At 39.5% G+C, this 18,029-nt stretch overlaps 1 protein-coding gene across 1 annotated transcript in view; it reads left to right on the top strand.

The window, feature by feature from the left end:
* TNIK (TRAF2 and NCK interacting kinase) overlaps positions 1–12,646 on the top strand; it is a 167,062-nt gene extending 154,416 nt beyond the window's left edge. The window contains exons 28-32 of the mRNA XM_008058297.1: positions 3,094–3,194; positions 5,281–5,430; positions 7,259–7,418; positions 7,660–7,799; positions 10,014–12,646. Of these exons, the coding sequence (XP_008056488.1) occupies positions 3,094–3,194; positions 5,281–5,430; positions 7,259–7,418; positions 7,660–7,799; positions 10,014–10,097 (635 nt within the window). The 3' untranslated portion in view covers positions 10,098–12,646. The remainder of the gene's footprint in view (positions 1–3,093; positions 3,195–5,280; positions 5,431–7,258; positions 7,419–7,659; positions 7,800–10,013) is intronic.
* The last annotated feature ends 5,383 nt before the right edge of the window (positions 12,647–18,029 follow it).

Genomic DNA, 18,029 nt, shown 5'->3' with positions numbered 1-18,029 from the left:
GCCTGTAATTCCAGCTACTTGGAAGGCTAAGGCGGAAGGATCGCTGGAGCTCAGCTGGTCGAGGCTGCGGTGGCCAGGAGTGGCCACTGCACTCCAGTCTGGGCGACAGAGTGAGACTCCAACTCAAAAAAATAAATAAATTAAATTAAATAATAAAAATAAAAATCCGGGAATAAATTGCTAAGGAAGTAGTTGAAAGAGTTGCAAGTGGTTGTTTTCAGGGAGCAGGAATCAGGAGTGAGTCTGGGAATTATTTTTCATAAGCCTTGTAGAGCTATTTGACATTTTAAAATATGTACCTATAAAATTTGTTCAATCTAAAGGTGATAAAAACAAGGAAATGTATAGAGATTTTTAAAAATATGTGCTGGATGACACACATTTTCTAGCATGAGGAATTATAATAAAGGAGTGGCAGAGGAGCTTTAGACCCCATCAGCTCAAAGATGACCATGATGTGGTATCAGGAAAGCATGGTACATATTTGAAACCATAGCCCTTGAGTTGGTCCAGTCATGTACGTTGACATCATGGAGGCTGAAGCCTAATCCAGTGTATCAGGGACAGGATGTGGAAGTAGAAGGGGCATGCCACAGGGGAAGAGCTCAGAGAGCAATTGTGTGGTCTCTTGTCCCGGTTGTCCTGGCAAGTCCCTCAATATGCCGTCTTCTGCCAGCAGGAGAGGGTACTCTGTTCCGAAGCCAGGCCTCTACCTCCCCTTCCTCTAATTTCATTCCAAATGATCTTCCCGGATTTCTTGACACTAGGAAGTGTTGGTATGGGATAGAGAACTTGAAGGTTCTGGTGCCTGATAGAACATGTCTCCCACTGTTTACTAATAATGTGTCTTTTCGCAGTTTTATAGGGGGAAAACAAGCCCCTGATCTTGCAACACAGACAATGGGCTTACTGATATGTACTTAAAGCAGGTTTTGGAAAAAATAGACATTGAACATCTGTAAACATACGTAGCCACACCACAGTGATATCTGTATTGCTCTCCAGCACAGTGCTAGGCATATAGAAATTAGTCAAGAAGTGTTTGTTTAAAAAAGAAGTGAATATTCAAAGACACAGCATTAATCACAATGCAGACCACAGTGGGGAGTGTTTTTCTATAGCCGGCTGGTGGCAGTACAAGCTATTATGTGTTCCACTGTACATTTTTGTTCAGGAATCAGAATTATTCAGTGCTTTCTAATAGGTGTTATAATTTTATTTTGTCTTCGGTCTGATTATTTGGCAAGTTATAAAACATACATCTCATCATTCTCATATCAAGTAGAATTCAGATTTAGATGCATATCTGGTCTTCCTTTGGAGACAGTGGTTTCGTTCCTTCAGAGCAGGCCTGCTATTAAACATTTCTCTGATAAAGCTTTTCAGAGCTTCCTTTTGAATATTTTGCCTTTATTACTTGACACTTGTTAGTCTAAAACTGTCTAGTGATTAAATTTTGTTCATATAAACATACTGTATGAAGACAGAGCAATAAAATTCATTGCAGGAAAAATATAGCATTTCTGAATGTTATCTCTTGCATATACCTGACAAGTGTTTTTCAAGACCATCAAGCTGAAAAAATCCTATTTGACTTGCAAATCTGCTATTGGCCCTTCCAATGTTTTTGACCTCTTCCTTCTAATCACTGCTATCTCTTTTTATTGCCCTAACATCAGTAGGCTGACCTGTATGCAAACATGCAAAATGAAATGGAACCAGAGAGCAATCTCTGATTAGTGTTTATCAGAAAATTGAGGCCAGCTCAATTTTAGAAGCACTGTTGGCCTCATTTATTCAAATATCCACTTGTAGTCTCCATCCTGCTTTGCTTGTGGGACGCCAGCTATGACAACACCGAGATCTTGCAGCACATATTATTCCAGCATACTCAAATTCCTGTGAAGTTTTAAAAATATAAAATGAGAATAAAACAGAAAAGCAGATTGTACATCCAAGAGTGATTTAATATATATATTTCTTTATCTTAGCCTATATGTTTTTAGATACATTTTTATTTTCAAGGCTATTTCAAATCTAAATTGTGGACCTTTTCATAGTTTTCATATTTAGAAAAAAAATAGTCTTATAAATGGTTCCTGTCATGAAAAGTTATAAGGGAGACACCTGGAAACAAACTGTCATTTAAGTCCATCAAAATTTCTCCCACACAGTTTCTTTAGGATTCAAAATATTCTATTTGTTCAAATATCTTATGTAGAAGATGACTGCCATGTGTACCACTTGTGGATTACAAATTCTCTGAGAATTAGAATCCATATTTAATAATGAAAGATTCAGAAGGCACTTCCAAAAATTCTGCAGTCTCTCAAGGTCATCACTGTAATTATCATTATCTCATCAGCAACACACAAACCATAGTAAGAGAATGCCAGACACAGTCTGTTCTTCCATTCATCCATTCAGTAAGCAATTATTGAGTACTACTTTATGCAGGCAAAAGTGTAGTAGGTACTCAATTATTTTACCAGGTTTCTGTCCGTGGAATGTAAGATGCTTAATGCTCCATCTTCTTGAAAAGTAAAAAGACTTGTCCAAGTATGTGGAGCCCTTAAAAATAGGCCATTAATAGAACCCAGTATTCCTAAAGCACCATCTTTTTGGAAATATAAACATGCAATTAGTTCACTTAATCATTGGAATTCACATCTAAATAATAAACAAGTGGCAGCCTTTATATCTACCCATTTGCTAATTTTTCTACCATCTTGCCATACCAGCTCTCAGCTTCATGCAGCTGAATGCAAAAGCCAGGCAAGCTAACACGAATAAAATTATGCAGAGTCTCATTACAATGAATATCTATGTCTAGACCTAGGATTAAAGGCAGTTCTAAGAAGTTACAACTTTAGGTGAAGAAAAGAGTCTTCAATATAAGGCGAGGTGCCAAGTCTTCTGTCAGCCAAGTTCACCAAGGGAAGATAAATTTGTATCTGTGAAAAGATCATCAGGAGCATCACCTTCAATTGTGGTTTACACACACACATACACACACATGCAACTTATACATTCATTAATACAAAAACTTGAATAAATTGATGTAGTTTTTAACTCACAATTTTTCCATTACAGTTAAATATGAAAGGATCAAATTTTTGGTGATTGCCTTAAAGAATGCTGTAGAGATATATGCCTGGGCTCCTAAACCATATCATAAGTTCATGGCATTTAAGGTAAGCAGTCATATGACTTTAAAAAAATTTTTTTTAATTTTCAGTTTCTGTCAGTTAATAAAGTAGTCTGCTTCCCATGTAAACTAATACCAATTTTCCTATATTTAATAAACCTGTTTTAAAAGTGTAGGTGCTCTTGGATTTATTGTCTCAAAAGTAAAAATTTAGAGTTTGAAACTGCTATAAAATTAGCCAAATTGAAATTTGGGTAGGCCCTCCTCCATTTGAGTTCTATGAATCATCATCTTCAAGAGGCATTTAGTATGGAATGGTTACCAGGCAAAGCACTGATTCTGATATTATGCAATGATATTTGCTATAAAGTCGCCTAAACGAGGGTACTGTCTGATATTTTGTCTGAAAAGGCAGACAAATGGCAGCACTGAATCTCACAGTCAAACCGAATCTACAAATCTTGTTGTCCTTGTTAGACTTTCTGGATAAAATCTCTAAAACTCAGCTGATGGTCAGAATCCCCATTGCTAACTTATAGAAATGACTTTGTTTCTCTAATTGCCTTTTCATTTTTTCCCTTGTCTGAGTCTGTACCAACCATGACTGGATTGGTCACTCATAAGATTCAACAGGAGTGGGATGGGAATATGCTAGCCCACTGACTCCCCCCAAAATACTGAGAGGTGACCCCCCCCAAATACTGCAAGGACCAGTAATTTGCAGGCACCTTGATGTGCTAGCCATTGCCCATGTAAATGGGTCTTTTGTTCTCTCTCTGCCTATCTCTCTCTCCTCCTCTGTGTCTCATGAACCCTCACTTTTTCTCCTCACCTTATGAATGCCATCTCTCTTCAGCTCTTCATTTTTTCCTGCTATACATGCCGTGTGAGGGCAGAAGCTGCTGTCCCACTTTTTCTTGTCCCCTTAGTGTGGATGGCTTATTTGTGATGTGCTCAGAAAAATAGATTCATCAATGGAAACAGGCTTCTCTCTATACCCTTACTTTTATGTAAAGAAATTTTTTGAATGCTTTAGGTTAGTACTAACACTCAGGGTGACTTCCAAAAGCTGCCCTACCAAAACCTCTCTCCATACAAGTTTCTCAGTCTACATCCATTTCAATTCTGGTTCTGAAGTTACGGCCATCAGATTACTAGCCAGAGCACAGGAGAGAGTGCAAAACACTGTTTGATGGACCAGACCCAGCCTGGAAAGAGGGAAGGGCAAAGACAAGGACTTGAGCAGGAAATACTGGAACTGGCAGAAGGACAAGGTTTCCCACAGGACAAAGACAGGAGACCAGATCTTCCCATGCTGTGATGCTAGCAAAAGATGAAGAGAGGTTGGTCGGAGAGGTGGTGGGAGTATGATAGCCCAGGCAATTGTGGTTTCAAGACCTAGTTAAGGAAGCAAAGGGAATTGGTAAAGGAACATGGGATGGTTAGTTGGGGGCCTGGACCCTGGATTCAAACACATAGAACTTGACAAACTTGAGTAGAACTCTCTCTTTTTTTCTTCCTAGTTAAACTCCAGTAGTAAATGCCATATCAGTCTTATGATGTTCCATCTCCACCTCCTTCCCTACCACCCAAACCCAAGCCTCAGATCTCAACATTAAGTTTAGAGAAAGTGCCAATCTGATAGGAAAGTCATAACTAGACCATGCCCATTAATCCTGAACAGGCTGAGAACAGAGCCGGCCTCAGCTGCCCATCTCAGGCTGTCTCTGAAGGGGTAGCCACCAGACATGGGCCTGGCTGCCACATGGGAAAGAGAGAGGACCAGAGAGGTGGCTGGACCTTTTCCAGAAGGCAAAAGCCAGAAATCAGCACAAAAACAGCATTATCTAGGCACCAATTTTTAATATACAATGGCACTATCAAAATTGACCAACCTCTCCATGCTGGAAGATGAGGGATGGAGAAGGGAACACAAATGGTTGCTAGACCCTCCCTCCTAGAGCCAGAATATGAATAAGCGAATATGAATAAGCCTAAAACTAAAGAGAAATTTCCAAGTTTTCCAGGTTAACAAAGTCAAAATGTAACTTTCTCCAAACAATGGCTAAATGAGAAAACTATTAGGATAACTTCTTTGTATGATGTGGCTGCTAACGGGGTGATTTTTAAAGTCTTTTGCAGATCTCCAGCACAAACCTCTGCTAGTTGATCTCACGGTAGAAGAAGGTCAAAGGTTAAAGGTTATTTTTGGTTCACACACTGGTTTCCATGTAATTGATGTTGATTCAGGAAACTCTTATGATATCTACATACCATCTCATGTAAGTTCCTAGAAGCAGACTGTCAAGGGCTCTCTGTATAACAGCCTGCATGTAAAAAGAAACTTGTTTTTGCATATTTTTAGTAAAATTCATGCTAACTTTTACTAATCAGTAAAGCAGATGAACTTTTGGCCTTCATTAAATAGAATACTTTAATAACCAAAATATACGAATTTAGTTGTTGTAACTTCCTAAAACTGAGTAACACATATTGGTAATTATTTTACATGTGCATATTATCTCTGTGGACTTTAGATTAAATGCATATGATATTTTTCCTTCAAGGCATACATTTTATGCAGAAGATAAGTTCCCATTTTCAGTTTTTGAAGGGAAATTGATTCATTTTATGTTGGAGAAAGCCAATGGTCAGGCACTAGTTTTTTGGAAAAAAATCCTTTTTCTGTTATTTTAGTTCCTCTCTTCAGTTTGCAGTCAGTGTGCTCTAGTGGTCTATAGCTTTTCAATAATGAACACATTAGGTAGCTTCTCCAACCCTTCACATATGTGAAAGGGAGGTAAAAGGACCTATCCTATAGGATTACAATCAGCATCAAATGAAGTACTGGATCTGAAGTACTTGGCACAGGATCCTACAAATTTTAGGTCTTTTTTTCTTTTCTTCTTTTGAAATTATAGGTCTTATTAACAAAATGTTTGTATCACTCTTCTGACACACTGCCTAAACCATGACTCTTAAAGAGAAATGCTGCACATGAATTCACTTCTTAGGATTGGTGTCGCATAAGTTGTATTACTTGTGTGTAATCCCAAGATTAATACCCAGTAGAAGCTATTTATAAAAAAAACTCAAGCCTGGTCTGTTGCTGACTGGTATTTTGAGAATTTGAAGACTTTAAAGAAGCACAATAATTGGAAGAAGTTGTTTTAGTACATGACATAAGCACACCCTTACACACACAGTTCTCGTCCATGGCTGCATTATAGCTTTTAACGTGTGTGCATGCATAGACATACAGGGACTCACAGCCTGTGCTCCTGGTGATTGATGAGAAAGCTGAGGCATCACTGTCATCAAACGCAGTTGTCTCCTCCCTGTCCGTCAAGCACATACTGGGCTGCCATGACATTCTCAACCAGAGGATCACAACAGCATAGAACAAGTTCCTCTGTACTTAGCGGTGTGATTTTTTAATAAGTGACAATCTAAAATTTTTTTCTAAACAAGCCATTCATTTCAACTGTTATTCAGACACCCAGATAAATAATGATAGATGAGAGAGAAGAGTGTGTGTGTGAGAGCCAGCAAATAGATAGATGTTCTCTGCCTATTTGGCAGGAGTTCATTTCGGCTCCACTTAGGCTATCTCCGTTAGATCCAACAGCTTACATTCTCCTCATCTTTTTTGGATGTTGTTACTTTAATGGAAGACGCATGAATTTCAGTATCAGTAAGACACATGCACAAATCCCAGTCCTACCACCAAATACTGCGCAGCTTCGGCCAAATCACATAACCCTTCTGAGATGCAGTTTCCTCATCTGTAAACAAAGCTAACTGTCATGGGGAGCTGTTCGAGGGACTAGAAATTACTCGTTAAAAAGGATCAGTGATTGGCACATAGATGTTCAGAGGTGGTGGTGCTTTTTTTAGGAATGGACAAATCGGATTCTTAATCTTATGACTAAGTTCGTGTTTATGAGGGTATTTGACAGGCCAGTGGCTAAATTAAAGCAAATTTTGGTCTTCGGCGTGCCAATGAACCAAACAAAGCAAAACTTCTTTTTTGCAGTTCTTAGAGATGAATAGTCAAGATGTTATCTTATCATTAAAAAGAATAATGCTTGACCTTTCTTTGTCTTCTAGATTCAGGGCAATATCACTCCTCATGCTATTGTCATCTTGCCTAAAACAGATGGAATGGAAATGCTTGTTTGCTATGAGGATGAGGGGGTGTATGTAAACACCTATGGCCGGATAACTAAGGATGTGGTGCTCCAATGGGGAGAGATGCCCACGTCTGTGGGTAGGTTAACCATTCCTTATCTTCTTCAGCCGTTACACCCCCCAAACGAAACGAAAGTCAAGAAATGTGAAACAACCATTTGATTCCACAAAAACAAAAGTCTGTGAATAGCTCTTGTAAGACTTGCTTTGTTTGTTTATCTCAAGTCGTTTGCCATTTTTGTGGTTAAGATGTAAACAGATGCTGTGAGTTATTGCCCATCTAATGTTTTTAATGCAGTTTTGGAAATTCCTTTTGACAGCCTACATTCATTCCAATCAGATAATGGGCTGGGGCGAGAAAGCTATTGAGATCCGGTCAGTGGAAACAGGACATTTGGATGGAGTATTTATGCATAAGCGAGCTCAAAGGTTAAAGTTTCTTTGTGAAAGAAATGATAAGGTAAATCCGTTTCAACATTTGCATTAGTGTTTGCATTTTAAGAGACCACCAGGTACCTGTGAAGCCTTCATTTCCTTTATACTGATTTGAATCACCTCTGTGTTAAACAGTCAGTATTATCTTGAAATGGCATTATTTGGTTTGACTCATGGGAACACTCAAAACGTATTATTCACATATCAAAGAAGATATAAAAACATCTAGAAATTTCTTATAAACTCTTAGTAATTTTTGTGGCCTGTAGGCCTTATGATGACTCAAGAGACACCCCAAATTCCCCTAAGCACTTAGAACAGTTGGCCCATCATTGATCATCTCACAGTGGGTCAACTTTATACTCCCACGGGTAAACTTTTCACTGAGTCACTTTTGAGACCTAACCCATCACCTTATATTCATTGACCTTTAAATGTAAAACATCTGACATGCAGAAATACAAGCTTTCTAAAAGTCACCCATTCCTTAAGAAATACATAGTCGCAAACTCAACTAGTGCCATATCCTGTGTCATTCCAGCCATGTTTCTTCTAAAATGTCATGGGGGGACTGTTTTCCAGTGAAATGGGCTGTGGCCATCTGGCATGCTTTGCAACCTCAAAGGGGTCTTTTGCAGCGGCGCTGTGCCTCCCTTGCCCTCTCTGTAGAGCAGCCCAGAGATGTTAGTAGCTAAGCTGTACTGCAATTGTGAATTCATTTTTTGTGGCTCTGGCCAACATAGAAATGCTGTCCCCAGAGCAGCAGACCTAGCACCCATGGAAAAGAGTGTGATGGGCTGAACTGTCACATATCCCTTTGTCTACCCCAGTTACTCAGCAGCCAGGCTAGTCTTAGTCCAGCCCTGGCGATGTGGGCCTAGACTGCTTTCAACTCTGGCCAATGACTCTAACCTGGTGCGGCCTGGCTGGACAACAGCAATGGGTGGCAAAGATCGTTCCTGGGACTTAAGAGTTTGCCAGAAACAGACATAATCTAATGAAACTCCGGCACCCGCCCAGTTTCTGGGGATCATTAGACCAGGAGTGCTCAGGGTATGAACACCCCAACTCTGGCTCTTTGAAGGTCTACCCCAGCAGGCCTGTCTCAAACCATGCCACACCCTCAGAAGTAGGTGGGACCACACCATGTCTGGGGCCGGCCCCAGGTCTAGATCCTGGGACACACAGCCTGGAGAGAACAGCAGCCTGTTTTCTTTGCCTCCTTGTGGTTTTCTGTGGGCCTCTCTGCCCTTCCCTATTTTGATTCACTGACCCTCGGAGTAGCTTTACTTTCCTATGTAGCATTAACCAAGCAAGCATTTCCACAGAGCTTTGTTGCTAGGATAGAGCATTCTTCTGAAGACATTGTGGAAATGAAGTAGCAGAGACTTTACACTAGTGACAAAAGCAAATGCCTTAGACCAAAGTTAGGTAGGTGTTGGCTGACTGAAGGGCTAGGCCACAAGCCCAGATATTGTTTTCCTGGGCAGTGGTTCATCTACGTTCAGCCCAAGCAAGCTTCTCACTTCTCTCAGTTGTTTGGTAAAATGATTTAACAGACTCATAGCTAATGGACTGTGGTTCTACTTATTAATGTCATTATCTCATTTGGCCTAGAATATGCCAGCATCAGCAGAGAAACCAAGCATGAACTTTTGAAACGCCAAAATGGATAAGCATTAAACACCTTACCCTATAGGACCACAACCATTTACATTTTTTTATTTTAAATTTTAAAAATTAAAAACTGAAATCATGTGATAGTAAGCTCAAAATTTGCCCCCTGACATTTAGAATCTGAAGGGATTCTTTTCCGTCCTGAAGTCTATTTTCTTGTCATTTATGGTGGAGAGAAGGAGAGCCTCTGTGCCTTTCTAGAAATTAACAAAGAACCTGTTGTGCAGAAATCTGGCACATCATCCTAGCACAAAACTCCCTTTCAAAATGTGAACACCTAAGGAGATGTGACCAGTCAAGATACAGCCCCTTCAAGCATCCCTTCAGCATCCCTGGAGGCCAGCGCCACAGCAAGTAACAATAACAGTCACAGTGATAAAGGCGGAGTGTTGACATAGGATACACTCACTGTATCAAAAGGCACTTGATAAACACCAGCCGTTGAGTCTTAAGACCTGACATGCGGCAAGGATAGGACATGAGAGAGAAAATGGATGGACGGTGAAAGGAAAGAGGGGAGAGAACCATGCAGCCAAACTAACTTCTTTTTAATTTCAAACAGGTGTTTTTTGCATCCGTGCGATCTGGAGGAAGTAGCCAAGTGTTTTTCATGACCCTCAACAGAAATTCCATGATGAACTGGTAACAGAAGAGCACTTGGCACTTGTCTTCATGGCGTTATTTCTAATTTAAAAGAACATAACTCATGTGGACTTTCGCCAGTCTAGAGGCAGAATCAGAAGGCTTGGTTGAACATATCGCTTTCCCCTTTTCCTCTTCCTCCACCCCTCCCAATATAGCCGATCTTTCAATGTTGCAGCCTGGTTGAGAAGGAGAGAAAAGGGTGGCAGGAGTTTCCAGGAGATCCCCAAGAGTACTGCCTTGTCTGTGAACAGAGATGGACCATGTGCCCTTCGGAGTTAGGGATAGAAACACATATTGTGTGCTCTGATGCTTAAGCTGTGTTATGGTGGGCTTTTAATTTTCTTACCTTTTTTCTTTACTCCTTACTCTGTAAGAATGAGGAGAGAATGGATACTAAGAAAATGGGTCTGTTTTTAATTGTCTGCCAGCTAACTTTTAGTATATGGTATGTTATAAAATGTCCAATTTCCAGTGGTGAGAGATAGCACAATAAATGTACCTTATCTCCTTACGTGGAAGGCCATAACTGCAAAGTGGAATAATTTAAGAACTCTCTTGCCTTCACCAACCCAAAAGGTTGCTTTTTGATAGCAACTGGCTAATGAATTTTTAAAAGAGAAGAAAAGTAGTTTTCCCCTCTTTGGGGAAATAGATTTTAAATGGCTAAACTACTAGCCTTGGTCTAATAAAACCAACTACCACTTTTGTGACTCTGACAGGCCATATTTGTGTATGGTCCTTTACAGAATGAAGTATGTCGAATGGGATAGTAATGCCATAGAGCTGAGTTGGCCTAGCAATTGAGGGACTCGATAACCCAGCTTTCCCTCAGCTATTATGCAACAGATCAGGGCAAAAGATGGGATGACAGATGGGGTCAGACAGAAAGAACTTCGAGAAACAAGCTTATTTATTATTTTTACCAAATGAACAAAGCGTGCCAGCTAAGAGATCTCTTGGTTTGTGCTTCATTAGGACTGAGACTTTGAGTTCTTTCTAAGAATTGGGGAGTGGACGACATTCAGGCTCTGGACATTCACAGCTCTCTCCTGAGGGTGCCACTTTCTCAAGATGAAAACTGTGACTGAAAAAAATTAATAATAAATGTTTCTGAGCCGCCTGTGTTCTCCCTGGGTGGGTGAGAGAAGGGACTTGACTCCTAAGCCTGCCTCAGATACAACGAGCGTTGCTGGCTCACAGTTTAGAGAACATGAAAGCAAGGCTTTGGCCAAAACTCTGAGACCCTTATCACTTTACCTTCCTCCAAATTACCCAACATACAGTAAACAACATTTGTGCAGAGATATGTATGTATTTAGTTCAGGTTGACTTGTGTCCTTATAAACTCTTACTCGAATGATTTGAACTTTTATGTGACTGTCTGGGATTTTTTTCCAAAGCTACAAGCATGGCCGCCTTTGGTATCGAGGTGTTGCAAAAAGATATCTGTGTTGCGCTTCCTGTTTTAACCTACCTCGTTTTGTTTGTTTTTGTTTCACGGTTCATCACAGCAGTGTTATCTCCAGGAGACATATAGAGAGCTCAACTGGCAATCTCAGGTGTATTTCATATTTTTAAAACAAAACAGTAGTTGACCAAATTGTTCTTCTGAAAAAAAAAAGGTGGGGAGAGGGGGAATCCAATAACAAAAACTAATGTGACTTGTTGCTGGAGAAAATGATTACTGTAAGTGGATTAAGAAACAAATGTATGATCCTACTCATTTTGCTTAAATATATGAGCAGCTGGTATGCTATTAATGAGAACGAAATACACTTTAGGAAAATGGAACCATTTCAATCTAGTGGTTTGGGCAAGTGGGGGTGGGTGAGGTAAAAGAAGGGGAAACATTCTGGTTTCCAGATTAAATGAATATGTCCCTCCCGAAACGGTGGTTGTCATGTGCATATATATTTTTAGCAGGTAGCACACAGGAATGTAACAGGATTCTCTTCAGGCAATCACCAAGGTGTCCTTGCAGTGGTCTTCTTAGCTCTCAAAAGCAATGAAATCCTCTCGTTCTCATTTTTACTGCTGTGGTTGGTTGTGCTGCTGAAAAATACTATCTTCACAAATTCCATTCAACAAATTCAGCAATAACTTTTTGGATTGAATTTAGCAACTACTGAAATTGGATGCTGATGTGGACAAAATGTATTGATTTGGGTTTCAGCCCCAAAATGTGATTGCCACCAGCTCTTTATATTGCTGCTGTGGTATTTTAAACCAGAAGCTTCTTTAAATTATGTTGCAAACTGATGTTTGTTTTTATGTTTGTTTGTTTTTTTATTTCTAAGTGATAAGTTTGAAACACACAGCTTTAAATGATTTTTTTATTGTGGGATTTGGGGTACAGTTAAGAAATAAAAGGGAATCATTGTGTTTAAACATAAGGTAGTTTGTGAATGTATTTTTTAAAATCTAGATTCATTGAAACAAAAATCATAAGAAAACAATATTAATGCAGTCTTGTTTACAGTATTACAGTGACATAACATAGAACATGAGCTTTTCTGGTGCCAACAATAAAACACAGATGTTAAACATCAAGCCATGCCTTTTATATTTTTGTACAAATATTTTACACCGAATATGAAGCAAAGCCAAATTTTAAAGACCCTCCCACAAATCTGTGCTCTTTAAAATATATCTAAATGATTCCCTGATGCTTTATCTTCAAAAGTATGTTTTCCTCCACAGGACAGACCCTACCCCTGACATAAAGAGACCTAGGTAACACAGAATATGTCACAATGATGTCCCTATGGCTCATACAATTCCAAGCTTTTGGTTTGCTTTAATCTTTTTTGGGGGGAGGGCTTATTTTCATTCACTTTTATAGCATACAAATAAAAGTATCTTTATGTTTTGATCTTTTTAGAGGTGATTTTGTCCTGGAAATTGGCTCACTTTATTTTTACTTTTCTACAAAGAAAATAAAATAAAGCCCTCCCCCCAAAGTAAATTTTACTAGATCCGTCCATTCTTACTGCTCTGAATTGATCAGCATCCACTGGGCCTGCCTGCATCGTAGTCTTGGTCTGGGGTCTAGTAGGTGACCATCACTTCTGGGTGCCAGTCAGGTTACTGTAGCACAGATTCCTGCATCCAACTAGTGGTAGGAATGGATGAATTGTAATGTCCCTTCAAATAGTGAGTCTTCCTCCTGCCAGTTCCAGTCAGACCGTTGTCACAGCACACAATACAAATGAAGACAGCTTGTGCAAAGTTCCACATAAAGTTCCATTGTTTTTCCTAGAGACTTCTAAACCATGTTTCAAGAAGTCTTAGAGCTATTATTTATTCAACAAGGTAGATTAAGGTATGGGGGAAATCTCACAAGGCCACTTGGACAGGGGCTGCATTTTTCTAACACTTTGACATTGTTTTCTAAGGTGCACTCCTAACATACCTTGAGCAAGTACACATTCTTTTAAAAACATATTAATTACTGGCTGTCAAGACTTACTAACAGTTTTTTGTCTGCTCTTGTGATTCATTGGTAACTGGTGTCTTTGGTCTCTTCCATGCAGTAGACTATTTAGATGTGAAATTCAGGCCAAGCCATTGTGGTTTTGTCCACTGCCAGAAAAGGAAGCAGCTAGAGTCTTATATTCCATGAAGCTAAAAAAAAAAAAAAAAAAGCTTATTATTATGTGTACTGGCTCCCTCACTGTTCCCTCGAAACGTGAAAGAGCTCTTTGTGTCACAGTGTGTGCTGTCTTTGAAAGTCTGCTTGAACAGGCATCACTTGCATTTGTGTTGATTGCTATAAGATGTAAGATGTGCTGCAATATTTTTAAGAAAGAAGATAAAATTATTAATTTTAACCTATTACAAGAAAACATGAGAAAGTCTACAACATGCTAATGACAATTCTGAATGACCCTACCATGCTTCTTATATTCCAAAATCTCTTCTGACTCTATGTTCTGATCATCCCAATAGTCTCTGTAATTGTTAGTTACAATTTTTAGTTCATTCTTCAAAAATTTAAATATAACCAAATCAAACAAAACAATAAACCAACCAACCAACCCCGAACTGACCATCCCAAGATAATATAGCTGCAACATACATCTAAAATCCCGAAGTCTAAATTTGATTTAACTTACCTGCCAGTATTTCTAATAAATGCTGCTATATATTGGCCTTGGTCAGCATAGTAATACGAGGAGCCCTAGAAATTTCACAGGCCTCAGATAAAATGGGCATAAACTGATCTCTTTTCAGGACCCCAGCAAAGAAGACACCTTCTTGAGAATTTGCAGGTTCAAAACTGACCGTTTGTATATTTCTACCAAACATTTTCTAGTGTTGCTTTGATTTTTTTATACTGTATCATTGTTATGGGAATTTTTCCATAGATAACTAGAATATTCAATAATTTGCACAGCATTAAACAGTGTGAAACCATAAACCTGTGCTTTGAACTTTATTCTTCTAGACCTGCCATTCCAGAAAGTGCCAGAATGCACCAAAATAAAAATCCCCATGAACGCATTTCTCAAAATAAAAAACTCTGGATAGATTTTGAGCTATTTTAAAATCCTGATCCAAATCTTGGACTCTGTTCATCCATGATGACAAATATTTGGATGAAAATTAGAGAATACATTTTAAAATAAAAATGTTCTAAAGTTTCCAGATTTTTGGCTTTGTGTAGATATCTTCAAACACATTTACTCCTTGCATGATAGGGTTTTGATAGTTTATTTTATCAGCACCAAGTTGCACTGCACTATGAGGCTGAGCAAATGCTGGTGGAAAGGTGAGTTTTTATTTCCAGCAATGGGTCATTATTTGTACGTGGCGAGTATGTCCTAGCTGCTTCTTTCCCTTATCTCTTTTCTTGGGGTTACTGTCAAGGAATAGTTACACTTACCATGGTTTATTTAAAAACCTCAGACTCTACCCTGAATCCACGTTTCAAATGTCAGGTGGCAGCAGGAAAAAAAAAAAAAGATGACGGCTTGAGTGAATTTTAAAAATTGAATGTTGTAAAACTATTTTTGTACATCTTAGCTGCTTTGCTTATCATGTTAACTGTAGAGATGCCAAGTTTATAATATTAGAGGGGAAAACTATCATTTTTCTGTACCTCTAATTGTTTGCATCTTTTAACGCTCCAGTTTTTAAAACTGTTTTAAATTGCCAAAAATGTGCTAAAACTGGACTATGTAGTCTCACCTGAGGATAAAAGAAAAATATTCCTGGCATATTTTTTAGTCTGAAACTTTTGGTTACTTTCAAGTTTTTTTTTTTCCTGCATACAAAAGTCATTGAAGAAGTACTTTCTACAGTCGTTCCAAGCAGCAGTTAGAAAAGTTCTTTAGTAGGTTCCAAGCCAAGGATTTCCTGTGCAGTCACTGCCATGTCCTGTAATACATCATCTCTGTCAAAATGTGGATAATACAACATGAACGGTAGGATGCTGCTTGTTCTTCATCACTTCCAGACTGTTCTCCCTCCCCCTAAACATCTGTTGCTTTGAAGCTCTTGCCAACGGCCCGTAAAGTCCCTACCCTGTCCTCTGTCACTTCTGCTCACTGCTCGAGGATTTTAGCTCTTCGCTCACTGTTGCTCTATCACCACCCTTTCTTCATTCTTGATGATTTCAGTGCCCACTTAGACAACCCTGCAAATATCCTGCCTTCTCAGTTTCCTGATCTTGTTCAGCAAAACTTACCATTACCAATTACTGCATCAGCTCCTTAATGACAGTGGGCACTTCTTCTCTAGGTAGATCTCCAACTGGACCAAATAACGGCCACTGCCCCACAAGTCATTCCCTCTCTTTTCTGCATCCTCAATTTTCCCCCTTCTATTGGAGGGCTTCACTAGATTGATGCTGCAAGGTTGCCCATCTTACAAATGTTCTTGGCCCCCATCTTAGACATCGGCTTTCTTCACAGAAAATCTCCCCAGGGGAACTGTATATACCTACTGTCCCAAATCTGCCTCCTCCCTTGGCCTTTTGGACCAACTCAAATCAGGCTTTCATCCCTACCTTGGTAGTTCTTGTGAAGGACACCAGTGACCTCCATGTTTTCAGATGTCATGGTCTGGTCTCTGGCTTCATGCTGCTTGATTTCTGCAGTCTTTGACACAGTTAATAACATTTCCTTCTTGAAATACTTTCTCGGCTCTGGGGCATCTTTCTTATATTCTCTCACCTCCCTGACCACTCCTTGTCAGTCTCCTTTGTGGAGTTACTGGAGTGCTTCAGCAATCCCCTCTCTTAAGTAATTTCTTTCAGTCTTGAGACTTTAAAAACCATCTGAAACACTGACAAAACCTACATTTTTATCTCCAACCCCAACTTCTTTCCCAAATGCCAGATTTATATGTCTCATTCCCTACTTAGCATCTTCATTTGAATGTGTAATTGGCATCTCGAACTGGACATGTCCAAAACTAAGATAATTGGCACCCCACCCATTAATATATTCATAGTTTTGTTTTCCTTGTTTTCTGAGGTCATGGCCCAAAAATATTAAATGGAAAATTCTAGAAATAATTCATAAGTTTTAAGCTGTGCACCCCTCTGAGAAGCATGACATCTCATGCTGTCCTGCTCTGTCCCACGCAGGACGTGACTTGTCCATGCTGTAGGTGCTACCCATCCCTTAATCACTTTGTAGCTGTCTTGATCATCAGATCGACTGTCATGTAATGGCAAAGCTTGCGTTCAAGTAACCCTTATTTGACTTAATAATGGCCCCAAACTGCAGTCGTCTTGTGCCTAATTTATAAATTAAACTTTATCATCCGTGTGTATGCATAGGGAAAACATGGCACATAGGTATAGGGTTTGGTCCTAACCATGCTTTCAGGCGTCCACTGTGGGTCTTGAAACTTACCCCTCACAGTTAAGGGGGAAGTACTATCACTCATTCCACCCTATGTCAGTAGATGGCAGCTGCATGCTCCCACACCAGGAAATCTTGTTGTTACCCTTAATTTTACCATTTTTCCCTTTCACACACTACATCCAATCCATGTTTAAAAATCCTGTTCTCCCTATCTTCAGACTAGAGCCACAGCCCAATCTGGGTGCAAGCCACTTCTTACCTGAGATGATGCTTTTAAAACATACACCAAGTGATGTCACTTTTCTGCTGAAGCCTCTCAACGGCCCCCGGTTTCACCCAGGATGTCAGCATCCTTACAGTAGCCTGCAAGTCCATTGTAACCCTCTGTCTTACCTCTGTCTACCCTGACCGCCACTGCCACTTCTCTAACCTCATCTACTGTTTCATTCATTAACTTTGCTCCAGCCACGCTGGCCCCCTTGCTTTGCCAAGAATGCCCTCAAAGCATGCTGCTGTCTTGGGGGCTTTGCCCTTGCTGTTCCTTAGCATAGAAACTTCTTCCCACATACGACTGCATGGCTTGCTCCTCCCTTCCCTTAGGTCTCTGTACAAATACTCCTTTACTATCAGAGATGTATCTCAAAGAACCTCCAGTCCCCCATTAATTTTCTGCTTTATTGTCTTTCATAGTGTTTATAACCATCTACTTTGTCTCCAGTACTTTGAAGAATGCTTGGCAAATAGTCATTCAGTAAGAATTTGTTAGATGAAAGAGTGAATGAAAATAAACAATAAGGATTTGGGAAATTTTTTAAAAGGTATAAAACTATATGATTATTTTAATTTCAATGTCAAAACAAAAAGCTTTCTCCAAGGTTTATATCATAGAAGCATAGGTCTGATTTCATATAGAAAAATGTTAAAACCCTATGGATTTTCTTTCCTGGAGGGCTATTGTGGCTGGAAGACACCTGGCTGTGACCCTGGCTATACTTACTTGCTCCATGAATCATCTTTATTTTTTTATTTTTATTTTTTTGGTTGGAATCTCACTCTGACGCCCAGACTGGAGTGCAGTGGCCGCTCCCGGCCACTGCAACCTCGACCTACTGGGCTCC

The sequence above is a fragment of the Carlito syrichta genome, unplaced genomic scaffold, assembly GCF_000164805.1.
Source record: "Carlito syrichta isolate Samal-C Ts95f unplaced genomic scaffold, Tarsius_syrichta-2.0.1 Scaffold303284, whole genome shotgun sequence".
NCBI classification, from domain to species: Eukaryota; Metazoa; Chordata; class Mammalia; order Primates; family Tarsiidae; genus Carlito; species Carlito syrichta.
The sequence above is the reverse complement of the archived record's forward strand: the minus strand, read 5'-3'. Positions and strand labels throughout refer to the sequence as shown.